Source organism: Plectropomus leopardus, chromosome 11 (assembly GCF_026936395.1).
Source record: "Plectropomus leopardus strain MGB_pleo_1.0 chromosome 11, ASM2693639v1, whole genome shotgun sequence".
Lineage (NCBI taxonomy): Eukaryota > Metazoa > Chordata > Actinopteri > Perciformes > Serranidae > Plectropomus > Plectropomus leopardus.
Genome location: NC_142186.1, coordinates 22,378,006 through 22,396,125, shown reverse-complemented (window position 1 = coordinate 22,396,125; position 18,120 = coordinate 22,378,006). Strand labels below are relative to the sequence as shown.

At 40.0% G+C, this 18,120-nt stretch overlaps 1 protein-coding gene across 2 annotated transcripts; it reads right to left on the bottom strand.

The window, feature by feature from the left end:
- Positions 1–6,262: 6,262 nt before the first annotated feature.
- Positions 6,263–17,051, bottom strand: lin28aa (lin-28 homolog Aa). 2 transcript variants are annotated; one of them, XM_088084285.1, is made up of 4 exons: positions 16,802–17,051; positions 15,763–15,935; positions 11,636–11,820; positions 6,263–8,033 (listed from the first exon to the last, which is right to left on the bottom strand). In XM_088084285.1, exons 1-4 carry the CDS (start codon positions 16,809–16,811, stop codon positions 7,814–7,816), a joined length of 588 nt encoding a protein of 195 aa, XP_087940411.1. In that variant the 5' UTR covers positions 16,812–17,051; the 3' UTR covers positions 6,263–7,813. The 2 variants fall into 2 exon arrangements, with proteins under 2 accessions (XP_087940411.1, XP_042345133.1); XM_042489199.2 differs by lacking the exon at positions 16,802–17,051 and adding an exon at positions 16,425–16,772.
- Between the last annotated feature and the right edge of the window lie 1,069 nt (positions 17,052–18,120).

Here is an 18,120-nt window from a genome sequence, read left to right as displayed (position 1 = left end):
CAGTAGCGATCTCAGCATCTGAGATTCAACAATCTCAGTATCACTACTTACGATGACAATCAACATACAACATCACACAACTTTGTTAATCATTAGGTGCTGGGTTTTGGACCATCTGACTTACTCTACCCCAAAGGGCAAAGAGGAGAAGAGTCAGGTTAAGTGCCTAGGTGTTCTCGGAACAATTGAGTTTTCAATTGTCTCTTAAAAGTAGAAAGGGACTCAGCAGAACGCACAGAGTTTGGAAGTTTGTTCCACCATTTGGGAACAACAGAAGAGAAGAGTCTGGCTAGAGATTTAGAGCCGTGCTGGGCTGGAAGCACCAGGCGTCTTTCGCATGCAGAGCGTAGTGGGCGAGAAGGAGAGTAGACCTGGATCAGGGATTCCAGGTAGGCTGGAGCAGGTCTTGTGATTGTTTTGTAAGCCAAGAGAAGTGCTTTGAATTTGATTCTGGCTGCCACTGGAAGCCAGTGAAGAGAAATTAGCAGCGGGGTGACATGTGCTCTATAATAAATGTAGTTAAAGGTGGGGTAGGTCATTCATTTAGGTGGAGTAGGTTATCCTCTCAGGTACATAAATCTATCAGAATGGACTACATCCATGTGTAAATGTAGTTAAATGTGGAGTAAGTCCAGTAGGCGGTTTGAAGAGGGATGAAAAACAAACTATGGTGCGTTTTGAAAAATAAGTATTACTATTCAGATGCTGTGGACACGCTGCTGCTGCAGCGCTGTGTCAAATGCAGCTGCACAGAGCAGATCCAGCCAGGCAGAAAGTCACGTTAGAGCACCCAACCAGAATTTCCTCTACCAATCAAGGTGTCAAATTCATGTCTGGTATTTTGAAATAGTTTTTTTTTTTTATCTGTCGGTGATATTTTGACATGATAAGCCTTTCAAATGCTATCCTTAGTCATAGTAATCAACACTCAATTACACAAATTGTTGATCCAAAGAATGAAAAAAGTTTTGTCACCTGATATGTGTAGAACATAGAAAATAATAAAACAACCTCTTTCAACCTCTCCCAGTCATCATCATAATCATCATTATCATAATCATCATCACAACAAAAATCCATATTATACTGTCAAAGTAATATCCATTCTTGAGTATTCATATTCTGTTTATTTATCATTATCAGCACATAGATCTGTCAAGTGACTGAACATTTGCAGTGGTTGCAGCAGAGCATCCAAAATTTAGCAGGTCTTTGTCTTTGTGTGTATGTGTGAAAACATGCCCTGTACTCCTCTTAATCATCATTATTATTGCCATAGTAACCAGTTTCATGACAACTTGTGCTTCCTCCTCTTCCCTCTGATTGCAGCAGGGCAGGAGCAGGGCAGGAGCAGTCTGGAAGCTTGCTGGTCTGTACGCACCGTAAGGTCATAACTTCCAGGATGACCATTGGTGTGAAAGATTCCTGCATCCAATCTAACATCAGCATACCTGTAAGTATAAATGGAAAAAAAATTCTCATCCTTTGCAGTGAGTCTAGAAATTACATTACAATTACATTACATTATACATTATATTACATTACATTACATATTTATGCAATTTTATTACTAGAGAAAAATGATAAACATTTATTTACTGTATTTTCTTAATCATCAGTTGTCCAGTAATGTCTTTTTAACTCTGGCATGTCTGGTTACTCTTCCAGGCAGTGCTTCCAGACTGCTGTCTGGTACTTGGCACACTGTATATGCAGCTGTAAGCAGTCCCTGCGAGGCGGAAGTAGGCTGGACTCCAGTGAAACCCTTTCGGTGCAGAAGAGCAGGTAACGCAGATCATTGACATCACAGATGTTAGATGATGGTGCATAATTCTGGTAGAGAAATTATTCCATGTCGCTGTATAATCCCTCTGATACATCTCAGGATGTTCCCAGGGATTTGAGGGACTCTTGGAATATTGCGTTTTACTCATCCTGCAAAAGCACTGTACATCTACAACATAGATGATCTCCAAGGAGCTGAGCAAGGTTGCTGATATGGATGTTCATTGTCTGAAGTGCTACATTTCTTATAGGGATATGCACCACTAGCTGTGCTGACAGAGCTGTGGATTGTAGAGGGGTTTTGCAGTCAAGTGAGCCGCTTGCTGTCTGGGGTGACCTGAGTGGAGATTAAATGGTGGGAACAATGTTTCTGTAACAACTCCATCCCTCCATCATGGGTCGGCCACGAATGTGCAGGTGTAGTGCACAGTTCAGAGTGGCGGTGGCTTGCTAGCCAGTGTAGCATTGATTTATTTTTTTGTTGATTGTTATTTTATTTCAAACATGTAAAAAAGGAAATAAAGAAATATTGAACAAAAACAGACCGACAAAAAGCAAAGTAATGTTTACAACAATGAAAAAACATAAAGCAAAAGAAGTGTTTAATACAAAATGACTCGCTTCAAATATTTGAAAAGAAGTAAAAAACATAGTCAATCCCACCCCTTATAATGAGTGAATGAATGAATATTTCATCTAGATTTGTTTGGTACAGCAATGTGCTCACACTCTACTGAAGAGTAGCAAAATTGATCTTAAGACCAACATGCATCCCTGGTCAGTGATATTTTTGCCGGTTAACCGATTAATGGTACATAATGTAAGTGAGATTTTCTACTGTATATGCCAAGTAATTTAATTGGCATGGATATACTGAAAATAATATAGACTTTAACCCTGTCGGTATTGTTTGAAACAAGATTGCCTGACATATACAAATATTTATATAGAATAGAATAAGTACTAAAATCCATTATTAAGGTGTGTGTCCTTTGTGTCTTGTGCAATATTATTTGTTATTGGTGTTGAGTCACTTAGTCACATAAAATGGATTCTTTTGAATGAAAAGCAGACTTTTCCATAAAAAATAGTAAACTATCAAGCACGGAATCTTGTATGTGTATGTGTCCTTTGCATATCTCAATAACCGTTCATCCGATCTAGTTCACTATTGGTGGGTGCATTGGTGGGGAACCAAGGATGCATATTATTGACATTTGGACACCAAACACATTCAACATTATTAATCTTTTACTAAAAAAAAATGAGCAGTGCTCTGCGTCTCTGTCTTGTTAGAATAACAGTCCAAAACCAAAGATAATATGTATGATATAAATTTTGATATATTAAAGCAGAAAAGGGCAAAGTCTCACATTGTAAAGTTAAAGTTACTCACTATCCTGACATATAGCTATGTCAAATTTCAGCAATTAAAACTCTGTAGTGGTGGTTTCAGTGGTGGAATAACTTTCCCAACACAATATAAAATAATAATATAAAAATGTTAAAATAAGCTGCACTTTAACCTGCTACATCATTAAAATATTGGGTACCATTTTGTTATACGGCCTACCGTATGTTGTAACAAATGCCTCTATTAGTGTCAAAATTTAATTCATTAAGACTGAATAGATTGATCATAAACCATTAAGAAACAAAAATATTTCTGTTATCAGGTATTACACAGATCCATTTGGCCAGTATATCGTCCTTTGTAAGGAGATATCCGGCACAACGAATACTTTCACTTTGGATGTTACAGTTCACCTTGATGATAATAGTCCACATAGGCACATTTACTTTAGTAAGATTTTAAATGCATGTAGTTGTTAGTTGTTTAAAATCTTTGTTGTAAGAAGAAAAAATGAGGCAAAAGGGACACATGAATATTGACATATTTACTAGGAAATGGAGCAGATCTTTCCATATAGAAACATCATCACAGAAATACTTTGAAAAGTCTACATGCTGCTCATCATTGACAAACTAGCCATTAAATCAAGATAAGATGGATCAAGATACATGTAGTTTTATGGCAGTAAACATTAATACATTCTTTGACGTGCTTCAAATGTTGCCCTGAGCACACAGTCTTAAGAGTCCTTGAGTTTTCAAGGTATATATATATAAGGACCCATCTAACACCTGACAATCAAATCACAATAACACACCACTGAGGGGTCAAACAGATTTGTTGCAATCAGAATGTTTTTCATGGACTTTAGTTTTCAAATGATACTTTGAAAACATCAACAAGTACAGCACAATATTGCAAACATCACAATACAGTACTTTAATTCAACCTTTATCTAAACAGTGGGTGCCATATACAATTTAAGGTTTGACAGTTGAGTTAGTCAGTGGTTTGGAGAAAGTTAATCAAAGAAATTGATCCATGTATGTCCCTTTTTTAAATGCAGAGAAAGGAAAGTGTTCAAGTTACAGGATATTCTGTCACTGCAATCGTAAGTGGTAAACTCAACATAAAAATACACAGAAAAGTAAACCATCCCATCTGATCAGAGCACTTTAACAATCTTTCCATCCTTTCATGTCCTGAGAAGAATCATCACAACAGTTTTTTTTAAAAAATCAATTATTACATTTATATAAACACCACCTATCAGCAGAGTATGAAGCAATATTTGGCCGTTAAGTCATCCATGACACATTCTTTTTGTCAAAAGCATTGATAGTCTGAAACACTTCGAATGGGCCCTGTGTTGAGATGAGACAACCCTGGATTATGTCCTACTCGCCCCACTTCCTTTAACAATATTCTACTACATCCCCATCTACAACGATTATAGAGGAAAAAAAAAAAAACAAAAACAACAATAGTGGAACATTTCTTCATATCATGGCAAAGTTCTGTCAAAGAGGCCGAAAATATAAAGAACATCATCACACTGGGTGCATGGAAAGTCGACAAAGTAGTCAAAAAGCTTGTGAATTTCAACTGTTACACATCATTTGTAATCATTGTTTTTTCTCACCACAATCAAAACACAAAGATATTCCCAAACCCATTTTACTTTGGCATCCTTGTCCTACACTTCACATCATGTGGATGAACATTCAGTCCCTACTTTGTTCGGAATAAACACTCCTCGACTCCTTCCAATCAATCTGATGTATTCCCTGAGATTTCAGACTGGCAATTCCTGAGATGAGCCTAAGAGTGGAGTTTTTTTCCCTAACTGGTGACGGACTGTTTATGGTATATGAAAATCTAAAAAAATATAATATAAAATATTGAACATATATTCATAAAGAGATTAAACTGAATATTTTTTTTTTAAAAAGTTAATGCATCTTACACATGATGAGTGCAGAGTAACATTGCATTGGTTTTGGCATAGATAGATAAGATCAACAATGAGTCTGTCTTCTGAAAGTCTCACTGTGTACAAAAATAGAGTAAAAAAGAAATCATTCAAGGCAAAAAACTAAAAATAAAAAACAAAAGAAATAAAAATAAACTCACAGTTTACGTCAGTCCTCATAACACTATGTCCCTGTACAGTACATACTGTATATTTTTACTAATATGTTGGAATATATTACTGTCACACTGTATTCATACTGCATTGAATTATTGTTCAGGACAATGACATTGATTTATCAAGCACATATGTACAAAGTAATATGAGTACCTTGATGTTAAAAATGTGTTAACCAAATATATTCTCATGTCATATTTAGCTTTGAATGTTTTGATGTGTCTTTGAACATTCATTGCTGAGAGGCTTCAACAGGAGCAGAAGAAGAAGCGGCAGCACTCTTGGATGAAAATAAATAAGAAGTATGATTTTTTTTTAAAAAAGCTTTAGAATAATTTTACATATATATTAATTGGGTGTAAAAGCCGTTTCAGCTTCTCCTGTAAAACGGGAGTAAAATGCTGATTAGCTAGCTAGTTCTACATGCTCCTCCGTGCAGGCTTGGTGTTCCTGAACTATTACCCTACTAAGGGTTATAGGGAGGTAATGTCTTAAATAACTACCTAGAAATGGATCACACTGGATATAAACAAAAACACCAGCCTTCTCACTGGCAACATCATATCTGATTCTGCCTTGTTATATTCAAGTATCAAGAGGAGAGCTAGCTGGACCCCTCAGTAACTCAGTCCAGGTCAAGTATCTTATTAAAAGTAATGTTTTGGGTTTAGTATCATGTTAGTTGGAATACTATCAAATCCAAGTTGAGGTAATTATAAAGCAGCAGTATTTCACACAGCAGCCAATAAAATGAGAATATATGGTAGATGGTAAGCTCACAGAAAACTCTAATAGGGATTTCACACCTGGCAGAAAAGCACGTTTGCTGCCCTCTCTGAGTGAGATTTCAAACTTTCAATATACCCATTTTGATAATTGAAATTTTCCTGCCAAAAAGTGGTGGCAACATGTTTTTCAGCACTGAGCAGCTGTGATGTAGCCAAGTGCAACTTATCACATCCAGCTGGAGTGTGGTTCAGCCCAGTTGCCTGGAGAAAATGTTGTGATTGTACATTTCTGCAAACCATTAATATGTAACATTGTCTCATTTCAAACATATTATATATCAACATTCCTAAGGTGACGTGGTACATAAGCTGACTTTGTCATCTTAAGTATGCCACCTAAGCAAGATGCAATGGGTCCTGCCAAATGGTAGCTCACTTTTTGAGACCAACGCACACCAAAGCTGATGTGATTTAGTAAGTAATTGCTGTTTCCAGTGGCTTTTTAGGCACAAAAAGTGTTGCTCTTCCTGTTGGAATAATGGCATCAAGTTTTGTGCACTTTTCCTTGCCATATCTGATGGTTCTTGTGCCCAAACATAATCCACAGCATTGTTGAAACCTTAAGTTTAACTGTATCAGCTCCATAAAAATGTGCAACTGTAACATATCCAGGGTTTGCAGAAATGTACAATGCCGTCATTTTTCATGGCTATTGGGTTTTATGAGAGGTTCAACAGTATGCTGAAGTGCTTGTTGGTTGGTTGACAAGCTTTTAAAACATGTTTCTCCACACATTTCTGACATCAGAATTGGAGGGAATGCGTCTGACAATTTCTCCTTTTCAGGCAAATTTTCCTGATCAGGCAGTGATAAATGGGATCTATTCCAACTAATGGCAATGCTGTGTAAATACTGTAGTGCAAAAAGGATTTGATTCAATCCCAATTTAAATCTCAATCTCCAAAGCTGTATTCTGAGAATATTTGGTTTACCATCAGCAGTTAGAACAACAGTTTTAGTAGCAGACCAAACATGCACCAATGAGGTAGACTGTTCACCTTTAAACAGTCAGCAAAACTGTCAAAAGATAGATGAAAATAATGAAACAACAAAAAAATAACTGACCAAAAGCTGGAAACCACTTCTGGTCTGACATTCATTTGGCCCCAGGAAAACTGGATGGTCAATTGCAATATTGGCGTATGCCAATACATTGCCTATAGCTATACCCTAAAACCCGTCCCATGTGTTTTCATGAACCCTCCCGCTCCCCATGCGATATGCAAACTAACATTCATTACAGAGGTACCAACTGTCACGCATCTGCCTTGTGGGATAGTGAGGTGTAACAGTCAGAAAAGGGACTAAATGGTAAGGCAGCAAAAGTGTAGCTCTATACTAAACACATTGAGTATTATGTAAAAACCCAAGAAGTACAATACCCTTGAGAGGGTCAATGTACCATAGAAAAGAAAAGGCAGATTCTACAAAAACTCATCAAGATAATCCGTAATATGGCATTACTCACTACAATCTCAATCCCTTGAAACAACAGCAGTGATTCATTTAGAAAGCATCCTGAGTGCAATTATACAGCAGTATTCCTGAGTGTTACACCAACTGAAAACAAACAAAAAAAAAATATCAGCAACATTCTTCATCAGCATTTTTTTAACCTGAGGTAGTTCCAAAAGCAGCTTCAACGGGATGAAGGGGATCTCTGTATCCCATCTCTCCATCAAAGCAGTTTGATTGGCCTCTGTGCTTCCCCGGGATCAGCTTTGCCCAATTTCCGGCTTAATCGGAGGTCTCGGGAGGCGGTGCCGAGGGGCTGTGCTCTTCTTTGTCTCCTTTCGAGGGGGATGGTTTTCCCTGAGAACCTGGTGAGGACTGTTGTGCTTTGATTGGACAGTTGGCAACCATGTGGTCAATGCTCTGGCAGAAATGGCACTTCTTGGGCTGGGGTGGTAACTTGCACTCTTTGGCATGATGGTCCAGGCCTCCACAGTTGTAGCACCTACAAGAGTCGAGAGGATTTATTCACATGTAATGTGTTCTTGATCATGCAATTTCACAACAAGCAGAGCAACATTATTAATTAATAAGAGTCATGTTTCTGGCCACCAAATGCAAGTCCAATATTCACTCTCTTCTTAACTCTTTTTTAGCCTCCATTTATTCTTGAAGGAAATATCTAGCTCTGCACAACGCTCAGCTATGCTCGACAGCTGCCTCACTACCTCTGTCTGTCTGCTGTTATTGGGAAGGTGGCATGGCATCACTTTTTAAACTCAAAGACTGCTGCCTGCAGCGGTCATAAACAACACTGAGAGTAGTAAAAGTGCTGATCCAGACCAGAAAACCAAAACAATGAGCTGAAAGACAATGAAAATCTCCAAAGAGCTGAGGGGAACTGCAGATAATTCTTTGTGGCAACAGTGGTGCATGCTGATTTTGCGGCCTATTTCTATACATTATGCTTGGATTTGATGTGTTTTCACCTTTTGTTAATGGAGCATGTATGGCCTATGATGGGAATACAATCATTAACATCAGAGATGGAGGGGCAGGGATGAGTTTTTGGCCAGTGGGCCTTGAGATGACCAGTACCAATGACATCTTATGACCGTCGTGCTAGACCAGTCGCCACTGAGGGTGCTGTGACCACTCCAGGAAAAGAGGAAAGAGAGCCTGGTTAGGAGATAGACTAGCCCAGCTTGGACATAAGCTTTTGTATAATAGATGAAGTCAGACTCAGACTAACTCAGTAACAAGAGATTGGAGACTGTTATGCTGCCTTCATCGTGAGTTTCAAGATTGGCCTGTTGTTTGATAAAGGACTGTCGACCACCAGCAGGACTTCAGTGGGATGAGGGGAAGTGGACTCTGTTTACATCAGTTATGCTTTGTGTTCAAACATAATCAAAAATTGATGGGCAGCATCAAACTGATGTTGAATTTTTAATGTAAAAATGCCAGCTGTATCATCTGCCCAGAGAACATTCCTCCTGATGCAAATTCAAAAACTATAAGAATGCACCACTTTTTTGTTTTTCTGTTTTTCTTGTGTAGTTTTGTTGTGCAACCCTGTTTTAAAGAGTGACAAATAAAGTTTGTAACAAGTGACGCTATTTATATTGCCTAAAAGTAACCTTGTGATCCATTCTTAAATATATTGAAGTAGGCTTATATATTTATTATAACAGCTTGAAAGATCCACTCTAGAAATGTTTGAGGTCAAAGAAAAGCATAATGTTTTGCGACATTGTGTCTATTGCATTTTGTTTGACAAAAAAGGTCCAATTAATTGGTTAAATAAATAAATCCTCAAAATTGAAACGTTACCTCAGGACATAAGACACATGCCACCTCACTGAAAAAGTCCCTTGCCATATTGTAAATTGAACCCTGATTGGCTGGTGGTTATGATGTTGCAAATCCATACTTGTACCTACATATCTTGAAATAATCATGACCACAGAAATATTTTCTCCTTCATCAGTTGAAGAAAGATACAAACTTCCAGTGTGAAACTCATCACATCAATAATTCTGCATGGTGATGGTTAAACATTTGAAGAGGCCCACCATTAACTAAAGCACATTAGAATTGACAGGGACTTTAAGTTGCAGCTGTTTGCCACTAGATGGCAACATTTACCTAAAATGACTTGAGTTTGCATTTGGTTATTAATCTTGCAGGGGCATTCCAGGTCACACCAAGTTGCTGTTTGAAAGCGCAAACCAGGTCAGAACATCTCAAAACATAGTTCCTCAGATGGTCAGAAATTACAGCCAAAACACCAGTGTTCTTACTGGACAACAGAAGGTTTCACTGTTCAACTAGTAGGGATCCTTTTTTTCCATAGACCTGTTAGGTCACCATGACTCATATTATCTCAGTGTATCATGAACAGCTTGTCCTATTTGTCAGTTTGTCACTGCCAAAAGCTTCCCGTTGGACTCTATTGTATCAAAGTAAGACATCCGTTTCATCGGCATTGAACTTTATAAATGAGCACCATGAGGGGTCAGCAGGAGCCATCACGGGTGCCATCGGCCACCTCTGTTCAAACATAATCTATAGAATGGCCACGCGTGCAGGGGCGAAAGACAGATGGGTAGTGGGCGTGGGGCGGTCACTCTGTGCCACTGTGGACCCCCTGCCACCATTGTAACAGCAGATGACGTTTGGACAGGGCGGCTGCCGTGGGGTCAGTGTGGCCGTTAAAGGTGGTGTCAAGGTCTATACCGTCACATCACAGAAAGGTCCCTACATCAGCGGCCATGAGGAGGCAAGCGGAGGGAAGGGGAAGTGGTCCCTTTGTCTAAAAAAACTGCAGTAATGACCTCTGAACCTTGCCCTCCCCGCCCTCTCCTCACTTCTCTAACCCCCAATCCCATCCCAGCCCCCAGCCCTCTTGCATTTACTCATACACTGTCGCCATGACAACAGTGACCTTTCACCCCCTTGCCCAGGCTCTTACATCTGTTATCAATTAAATGGACAGGGGCTTTTTCCCCACCCTCAGCCATATATATACACACACACTCACAAAGGTGGTCTATAAAACATAGACTGAAAAACAGCTGGTGGCAGAACAGGAACCCAGAACTGGACTCCTTACTGTTCTAATGATATCTTAACTATTGGCTATAAATATGATCAATCAATCAAACATGAACCGATGGAACACCATGCAGCGTTACATAATGAAATGCGCTAGAGGGGAACGATCTTATCCATGGATCAGTGTGGTCTAGGGAGAATTATTGAGCCACAGCGGGCCTCCCAGGACTCTTTGAGGCGGTAATGATCTCTGTTCTCACACTGACTACTCTCTGGCTCTAATCACAACTGACAGGGGGGTGAAGTTGATACACCTCTAACCCCATGCTATATTGATATTCAAAGAATGACCCAAAAATCAAGCCCCCTCGGCTCTTCCCTCTTCCTTTCTTTCACTTGGGATATTTTTGCCTTTGCAAGAAACCCTTGAATCTTACGAAAAAATGTTTCATGATGAAAAGTAGATTGATCATTAAGTTTTCTCATAACTTTCACAGGACCACAACTCACAAAACTACTTCCTCTAGGATCATTTTAAGGTTTAGATCAAATGAAAATAGAAAAATCTATTCTTGTGTGGCAGTTATTAATGACTATCACCCAGTCAGTAACATCCCTCAATCTATGAAATGGAGAAAGTGCTAGAATAATTTACAAACTCTACATTAATTTTCCACAATATTCAAATTATGTTGGTGGTTTAGGAAGGTTTAGGAACAGTGAGAGTCAGTGGCTGTGAATTCACCAGGGGCCAGCAGATTTAAACAGTTATTGATCCAGGTCACATGTCAAGCCTGCTGGTATGACCCTTGCTAGGTCTTGAGGTGGGGGTTGGAAGAGGAAGAAAAATGGGGAGAAACTAAAACAGCATTGTGTATGTGATCCAAACTGGCCTCAACATTCAGGCCCTCTAATGTAAAGGTGAATCATCTGATGCCATGTATCTACAAATTCTGTGATTACTTTCAAATAAGTTTCAGATAAACTGAAAAGTGTTCCTAACATTCATTTATTGTCATTTCTGCTCTTTCCCAGATCATCTCTGCTTACCTATCTCCCTTTGAACGTCGCTTCTGGACCTTCTTCCCTTTGGGTCTCCTTTCACTGCCCACACAGTGGATGCCGCCCGGTCCAGTGACTTTCTGCGACTCCAGGCCCTTTGAGGACTTCTTGAAGGTAAACTCGACTGCCTCGCCTTCCTTCAGGCTGCGAAAGCCCTCCATGTGCAACTTGCTCTGAAAAGTGACATAGGACAGAAAAGGATTTGACATCAAATTTTTTGTTTGATGTTTGGGAAACTCAAGTTTTATGGTGATTTGGGTTTGTCAAGGCCTAAAAGACATAACAAGTAGAACCAAATGGATAAATTAACGTTTTTTCCCCCCATTGGAGAAATACAGTAGATAGTTGCTAGTGGGATAGTGATAGCTTGATTTTTTACAACCTTTGACCAAATCACCTTCACATGGAGCCTGAAGACACTTTGACCCATAAGAACAACCCCCCACTCATTCCTCTCTCTGCGATACCATCACAGCCAGACAGGACTTAAGGTATTTTCTGGTGATCATTCTTAAATCACCTGAAAAACAAAAAAGAGCCCCAAAGCTTGGTCTTCCCAGTCAACAGATCAGTTAAAACTCAAACTGCGCCGCATTACAAGGCACTGTTGTCTTTATGCTGCTTTGTCTTTATGCTGTATTTGAGTGGTAAACCTGACGAGGATAACCTTCAACCCATCCCCCCCTCTGGAGGAACAGCATTCCACACTGCTGCCCCCACCCCATCCCTCTTCCCACCCACATCACAAAGCTCCACTAACACACTGACCACCACCACTAACCCTACACTGCAGGATGCAGGGGTTAGGCTACGGTTGGGGGTGGGGTGAGAAGGCTTCTCTGGGAGGTTGGGGGTCAGGGTGACATTCCTTGGATAGTTGTTTGGCAGAAAGACGTGGAAGATAAAAGTTGTGGGAAAGCAAAAATGACTGATATCTCCCTTTGAGCCACTTACTTAGCTACATATAAACTGAAACTGTGTTTACCTGAAGTGACCTTTGAGGAGGTTCATGTTCTTGCGAGAAACATTTCCGATGCCAAAGGAAAGAAAACAGTGATGAAGGGGAAGGGAAGGTGTGGTGCGGTTTCGAGGATAAAACCCAAAGATTGGTTAACACAACATGGGAAACCCCTTTCTAAAATTCCCTTGGTGAGACTGTAAGATCAACTTGTCACATCTATAGAAGACTGTTTGCATAAGAAGGAAGATCCATGATGTTGCAGCTTTGTTTTGATAGACATTAATCCTATTTTCTTTATTTCACTTTAAGGTAACATCACGTCGATTTGTCAGTTATGAATGTCCGTCTGCAGCCTGCATTTGCCAAAACCACCAGAGATGAAACAGAGCTTCTCAAAGCACTCTGTTTATTGTCTGGGGGTTGCTTTAAACCAAATCCTATGGGACAATCCTTTGGGACAGGTTATCAATTAAAGGATACAAGTAATAGTTATAGTGAGCTGCAAACTAGCAACGCAGTCTGGGATGATTAAAACAAAAACAAACAAATCTCTCCGTCCTCTAATCCTGTGACTCATAGTTGAGCATCTGCTGCAAAGTCCCAAGCAACACGTTTGGTGAGCCATGACATTTGAGTGGCAACATGGATGTCCGCACAGCCCCAATCCCATCAGGCCTCTCTGTCCTGGTGACCGTTAACCCACTTCCTCTCCCATGTGTGACCTTCCCCACCCCCATAACGGACCCTCAGCAGCCACATGCCCACATCAGGTTATCCACACACACACACACACACACACACACACACACACACACACACACACACACACACACACACACAGATAGTGTACATGCCTATAACTTAAAGGATCTGATGTGTAGGCCTTATTAGTGGGGTCTACTGTAAACTCTGTCCAGGATGTGTCTGGAAGCCAAGTGAGGCAGAGAAAGACATCAGAGCAGCGAGGGACAAAAGCAGGACTGCTTCTGAGACAAAGAGGGGCTCGGTCACGGCCGAGGGGTGCTTCATTCGGATGCATGGCTCTATTGTCCACCTGCACAAAGGCCAGTGGACCCTGGGAGTTAATTTTCCTTGACACGCGGCCACTAATTTTAGGGCTGAGGCCTTTTACGTTGCCATAACCCCTATACATCCATCACGGACACGTGTGTGTGTGTGTCTACCTTTTCTGGTGACAGAAAGGGAAGTAAGTCATTGGTTACGCATTTCTTGCAGATAAATTGAGAGCGCCGTGTGAGGTTCTTACTTTGATTAAGCAGTGAGTGTTACTACTCTTCTCCCTCAATTCTAGTTCCTTTTTAAGCAATAATGAGCTTATTTACCTGACATGGAGACACAAGGTTTTCAAATTAAACTGCATATAATAGCAGTTGGCATTAAACCTAAAACCACACATACCTTTCTGTAACTACTGGAGCACCAAATTGTAAGTTTCTAACCCCAGTGGCATTATGATTAATCAGAAGACTACTTCCTGTGCATAGTCAAACAATATTTCAGTTACAACGGCTGCACAGAGCAATGAAATCTCTCTATTTGAATCATCATAAACATACAACCTCAGAAACCAGTTAGAGCAGCTCGAGTCTGAAAACTAAGCTTAACCAAGTGTGGAACATGAAAGCTTATAAGGATAAAATGTAGATGATAGACTGTCTTTGTATGGATGCTTTTTTGGCAAATGAAATCATACCCTTAAAAAAGAAATGGCACTTGATGTCTACAGTGTATGAGGCATTGGAAATTGGTGGCATGATGTGAACAAGGAAATTTACCTCAAACAAAAATTTCCTTTCCAAAGCTAATAAAACACAGTGCCCCTCACACATGCACTCACCCACACCCACACACAGGGGGTTGAGCAGACAGCAAAGAGCCTTTAATCACTTTATGACAGGAACCTTGAGGTGAATGAGCAGCTAGTGGGGACTCCTCTCATTCACATGCTAAGCCTTTATCTTATCAGACAGTAATGGAGGGGCTCACTCACATGAGAAGTCAGAGGGAGATGTATCCCCCACCTCTCTACCGCTCACTTTACTAGTTGTATATAGGAAGGTTTAAACCTGGATGAACCCAGAAGTTTTCTCTCTTTAGTCTGACAAAGGAAAAAATAAAACCCCAAGTGTGAAATGAACAGAAAGCACCTTCTGCAAATCTGCAGTTACATTTATCCAAATATGATAATTTTTTCCAGCTCTCACAAACATATAGTCATTGAAGTCTTTCGTGATATAGGTGAAGTGATTGTGCTGTATGCTGTAAAAAAGTAACACAAAAAGGCACAATCATAAATATTGCCTTAAATGTGTGTGTTTCAAAAGCATATTTAACCTTTAATAGGTAACCAGCACTCCTTGTTTAGATGGTTTCCTATGCACTGAGGTCAAACCACCTATGACTCATTTAAAATGCTCCAGGTTTGTCAACAGATGCAATGACAAATTGCAAAATGTGACACCCACTCCCTATACTCCAAACAAAAACTGAAGTGAACAAATGCCCTGTTTAAATAGCTTCAGGATCAATTACATCTCTTTCCTAAAACACCAGTTTTCAAGCAGTTCACAGCGCTCCCTGTACTCTATATTCTCCTCATGTATAATACGCATTGATGTCAGCCACACTTTTATTTGTCCATCACATTAAATTAAGCCCCCCCCCCCAAAAAAAAAACCCACGAGGGAGGCCTGCAGCAGCTCTCCTCTGGCTGCAACACGTGTTCCCCTGAGGGAGAAACACCCACCACACTGCAAAAGGACACCCATCTAAACCAGTTAAATATATAGCATTTTGTTTTACTTTTAATCAAACACGCCGGAACCCACGCCTACTGTTTGAATGATAGTTTTGCTATAACAAATCCAATTTGATTGTATTCGGATTATTTTTACATGACTAATAAGTAATTGCTGACTAGTTTCGAAGATACCGTCAGAAAAAAAAGGCAAAGTTTAAAAAAAAAAAAAAATCTGTAGCCTATAGAGAACAGGTGGTATGATCTCACCGCTCCTGGTTTCATTTTTGATTTCGGAAAAGTTGAAACACTTATAGCAGTGTTCAGATCAGTGCTGGTTTTCCGCACACTGATAGTCACAGTTTCCGCCACCGTGCACCGTGTTAGTCATCCTACCTGATGGACAAATACATCGACCGGTTCGTCCAGCGGCACTCCCTCCCGGTTGGTCATGGACAGGAACCCGAAGCCCATGCGGACGTTGAACCATTTACACACGCCGACCCCATGAAAAGACTGTGAATCCTCCTCGGTGCTCGGTCCTTCATCCTCCTCGGTCTTGCACACGCCTGCAAAGATAAGATGTATGTAAAAACAACACAAATCTGTAGGCTAGGTACTGTTATTGATGCGATCGTGTTTAAAATGCACATACTGTATAAAAAAAACGTAATTTAAGTGAAACTGGAAAAGTTTCCCCCCCTTTCTCTCGCGCTGCTGCATCATCAGTCAATAGAAATCAATGAAGTGAGGTACAAGCTTCGGCTGCATTTTGGCTTCATTTCGATTATTACTAATTTAGTAAAAGCAACTAAAGGTCATTCTTTCTCTTTTCTCTACTATCACGAGTCGTGCAAACTCTTGCAGCTTTGCATGATGTCAGAATCTTTGAAGAGCGTTTAATTCATTGATAAGACACACGGGATGCACATCACGTGTGTGAACAATGCCTTAAAATGCTTCACTACTATCACACACACACACAGTGGCATCAGAAAGCAACTTCATAAAGTCAACCAAAAAAAAAGGCAAAAATGCAGTTCATTTCGTTACTCAACCTGGGAATTCCTGGTTAGAAACGGAGCCCATGTCTTCAGTTCTGCCCTGAGTCAAAATTAGCACCCAAGCTACAGTATCCTTTTTTTAGCCCTCAAACTGGGTAATCCTCACAGATTGCCACTTTCATGCAAAATGCTGTGAAAAGCAGAAACTGCGCAGCGAGAGGGAAAGCGGGAGAGGGAGGTAAACAAAAGGGGGCTGGCAACCTATTCCCCCTAAACAATGAGGGTGGAGGGGGTGGGGGCCACCGGGCAGGGTTTTTGCTGAAGAACCCCCCCTCAAAAAAAGCTAAAACAATGCAACAACTTCCAACCCCTTCCAAAGCCACTTCAACCATTCCCGGAGATAACTTCCCCCCCAAAAGCTCCCAACATACCTTCTGCCATGTTTACTCCCAGTGTCTTTCTTGAAACGCCTTTTCCTCTCTCCCTCTCTCTGTCCTGCAGTGGTCAGCTCTGATGGTCAATACAAATGACCATTTCTCATCTAACACCTCCCCGCATACACACACACACTCTCGGTCATGTCCACGTGATTCACAACTATAGTCCCCAAGGAGAGATTGCATATTGTGTGAAATAAGGGCCCAAATGTTGAAGGTGACCAATCAGGTCCAACGAAAAATCATCGTGATATGTTTGTTATTTCCAACCAGAAAGTTTAGTGACTTAAATAATTTATACTTAGGCCCGCAGTAATATTTGGCACTCACTGGCCTGTGTATAACTGTAGGGTACTTTATTTAGAGTATAAGTGCTATTTCGGCATAAAACTGGTTAAAATGTATTTTATTACAAATCCTATCCCCCCAAAAACCTTTAAATTTCCATAGGCCAATTGGAAGAAATAAGTAACGTTTTGTGTAAAATTCGATCTAACTTTATGAAGCTTGGTGATAAAATGAAGGAGATAAACCTTAAGTGCCTGTTTTTACGATTTTTTTTTAGGTTTAATAGGTGTTTTTATTAGGAATGTGTAGTTTTTTTAGGCAATACTGAGACTCACTTTATTGTACTCCATGTTATTGCGTATTTTGTCTGTGGTCCTTAATGCATTAGTTGCTTTGTACTCAGTGAGTTTTTGTCCTAACATGCCAAAGAGAGGTTTATAATTTTGATCCATATTGAAGCTGGGAAGTGTTTTCTTGCCATGCAGCCGAGGAGAAACAGTTAATCTGACCCTAACACCAGAGGTGGAGCGTTTTGAAATATAAAAGAAAACGAAAACGGACTTGAACCAAACAAAAAAGGATAAAGATCAGTTATAAAAATAAAAAAAAAACCCAGCCCACAGCAGGCCGACAAGGTGGCATCACGAAAACAAGCCAAACTGGCCAAACGAATTCATGGATCGATAGTGATTGATCACATCATGCTAAGATGTTGACTCGTGTCCTTGTGGAATGATGGATGGGTCAAAGACAGAGGAAAGTGATCCTTTAACCAAGCTTTGAGTGAAAGAGTCCCAAAAATAACTACATAAATTATTTTTACAATGATGAATTAAAACGGATTAAAGAATTACAATAAGAAAAAAATAACTAAATTATGAGAAATAATATTTTTCGAATAGTTTATTCGTTCAAATTACACTAACCAGTATCAGAGGAATAAGGCAAGTTTCACTCACAATTTTTATATGTGTATGCAGGTCTATTTAAATGAACAGGCTTATTATTAGCTGAATTGTCCGCCC

Bases quoted from the DNA above. Each gene is read 5' to 3' on its own strand.
- lin28aa (XM_042489199.2), bottom strand. From the start codon at position 16,455: ATGGGCTCCGTTTCTAACCAGGAATTCCCAG. The intron at 11,821-15,762 runs GTAGGATGACTA...GTCACTTTTCAG, and splicing joins TCGATGTATTTGTCCATCAG to AGCAAGTTGCACATGGAGGG. The intron at 8,034-11,635 runs GTAAGCAGAGAT...CGACTCTTGTAG, and splicing joins CGACGTTCAAAGGGAGATAG to GTGCTACAACTGTGGAGGCC.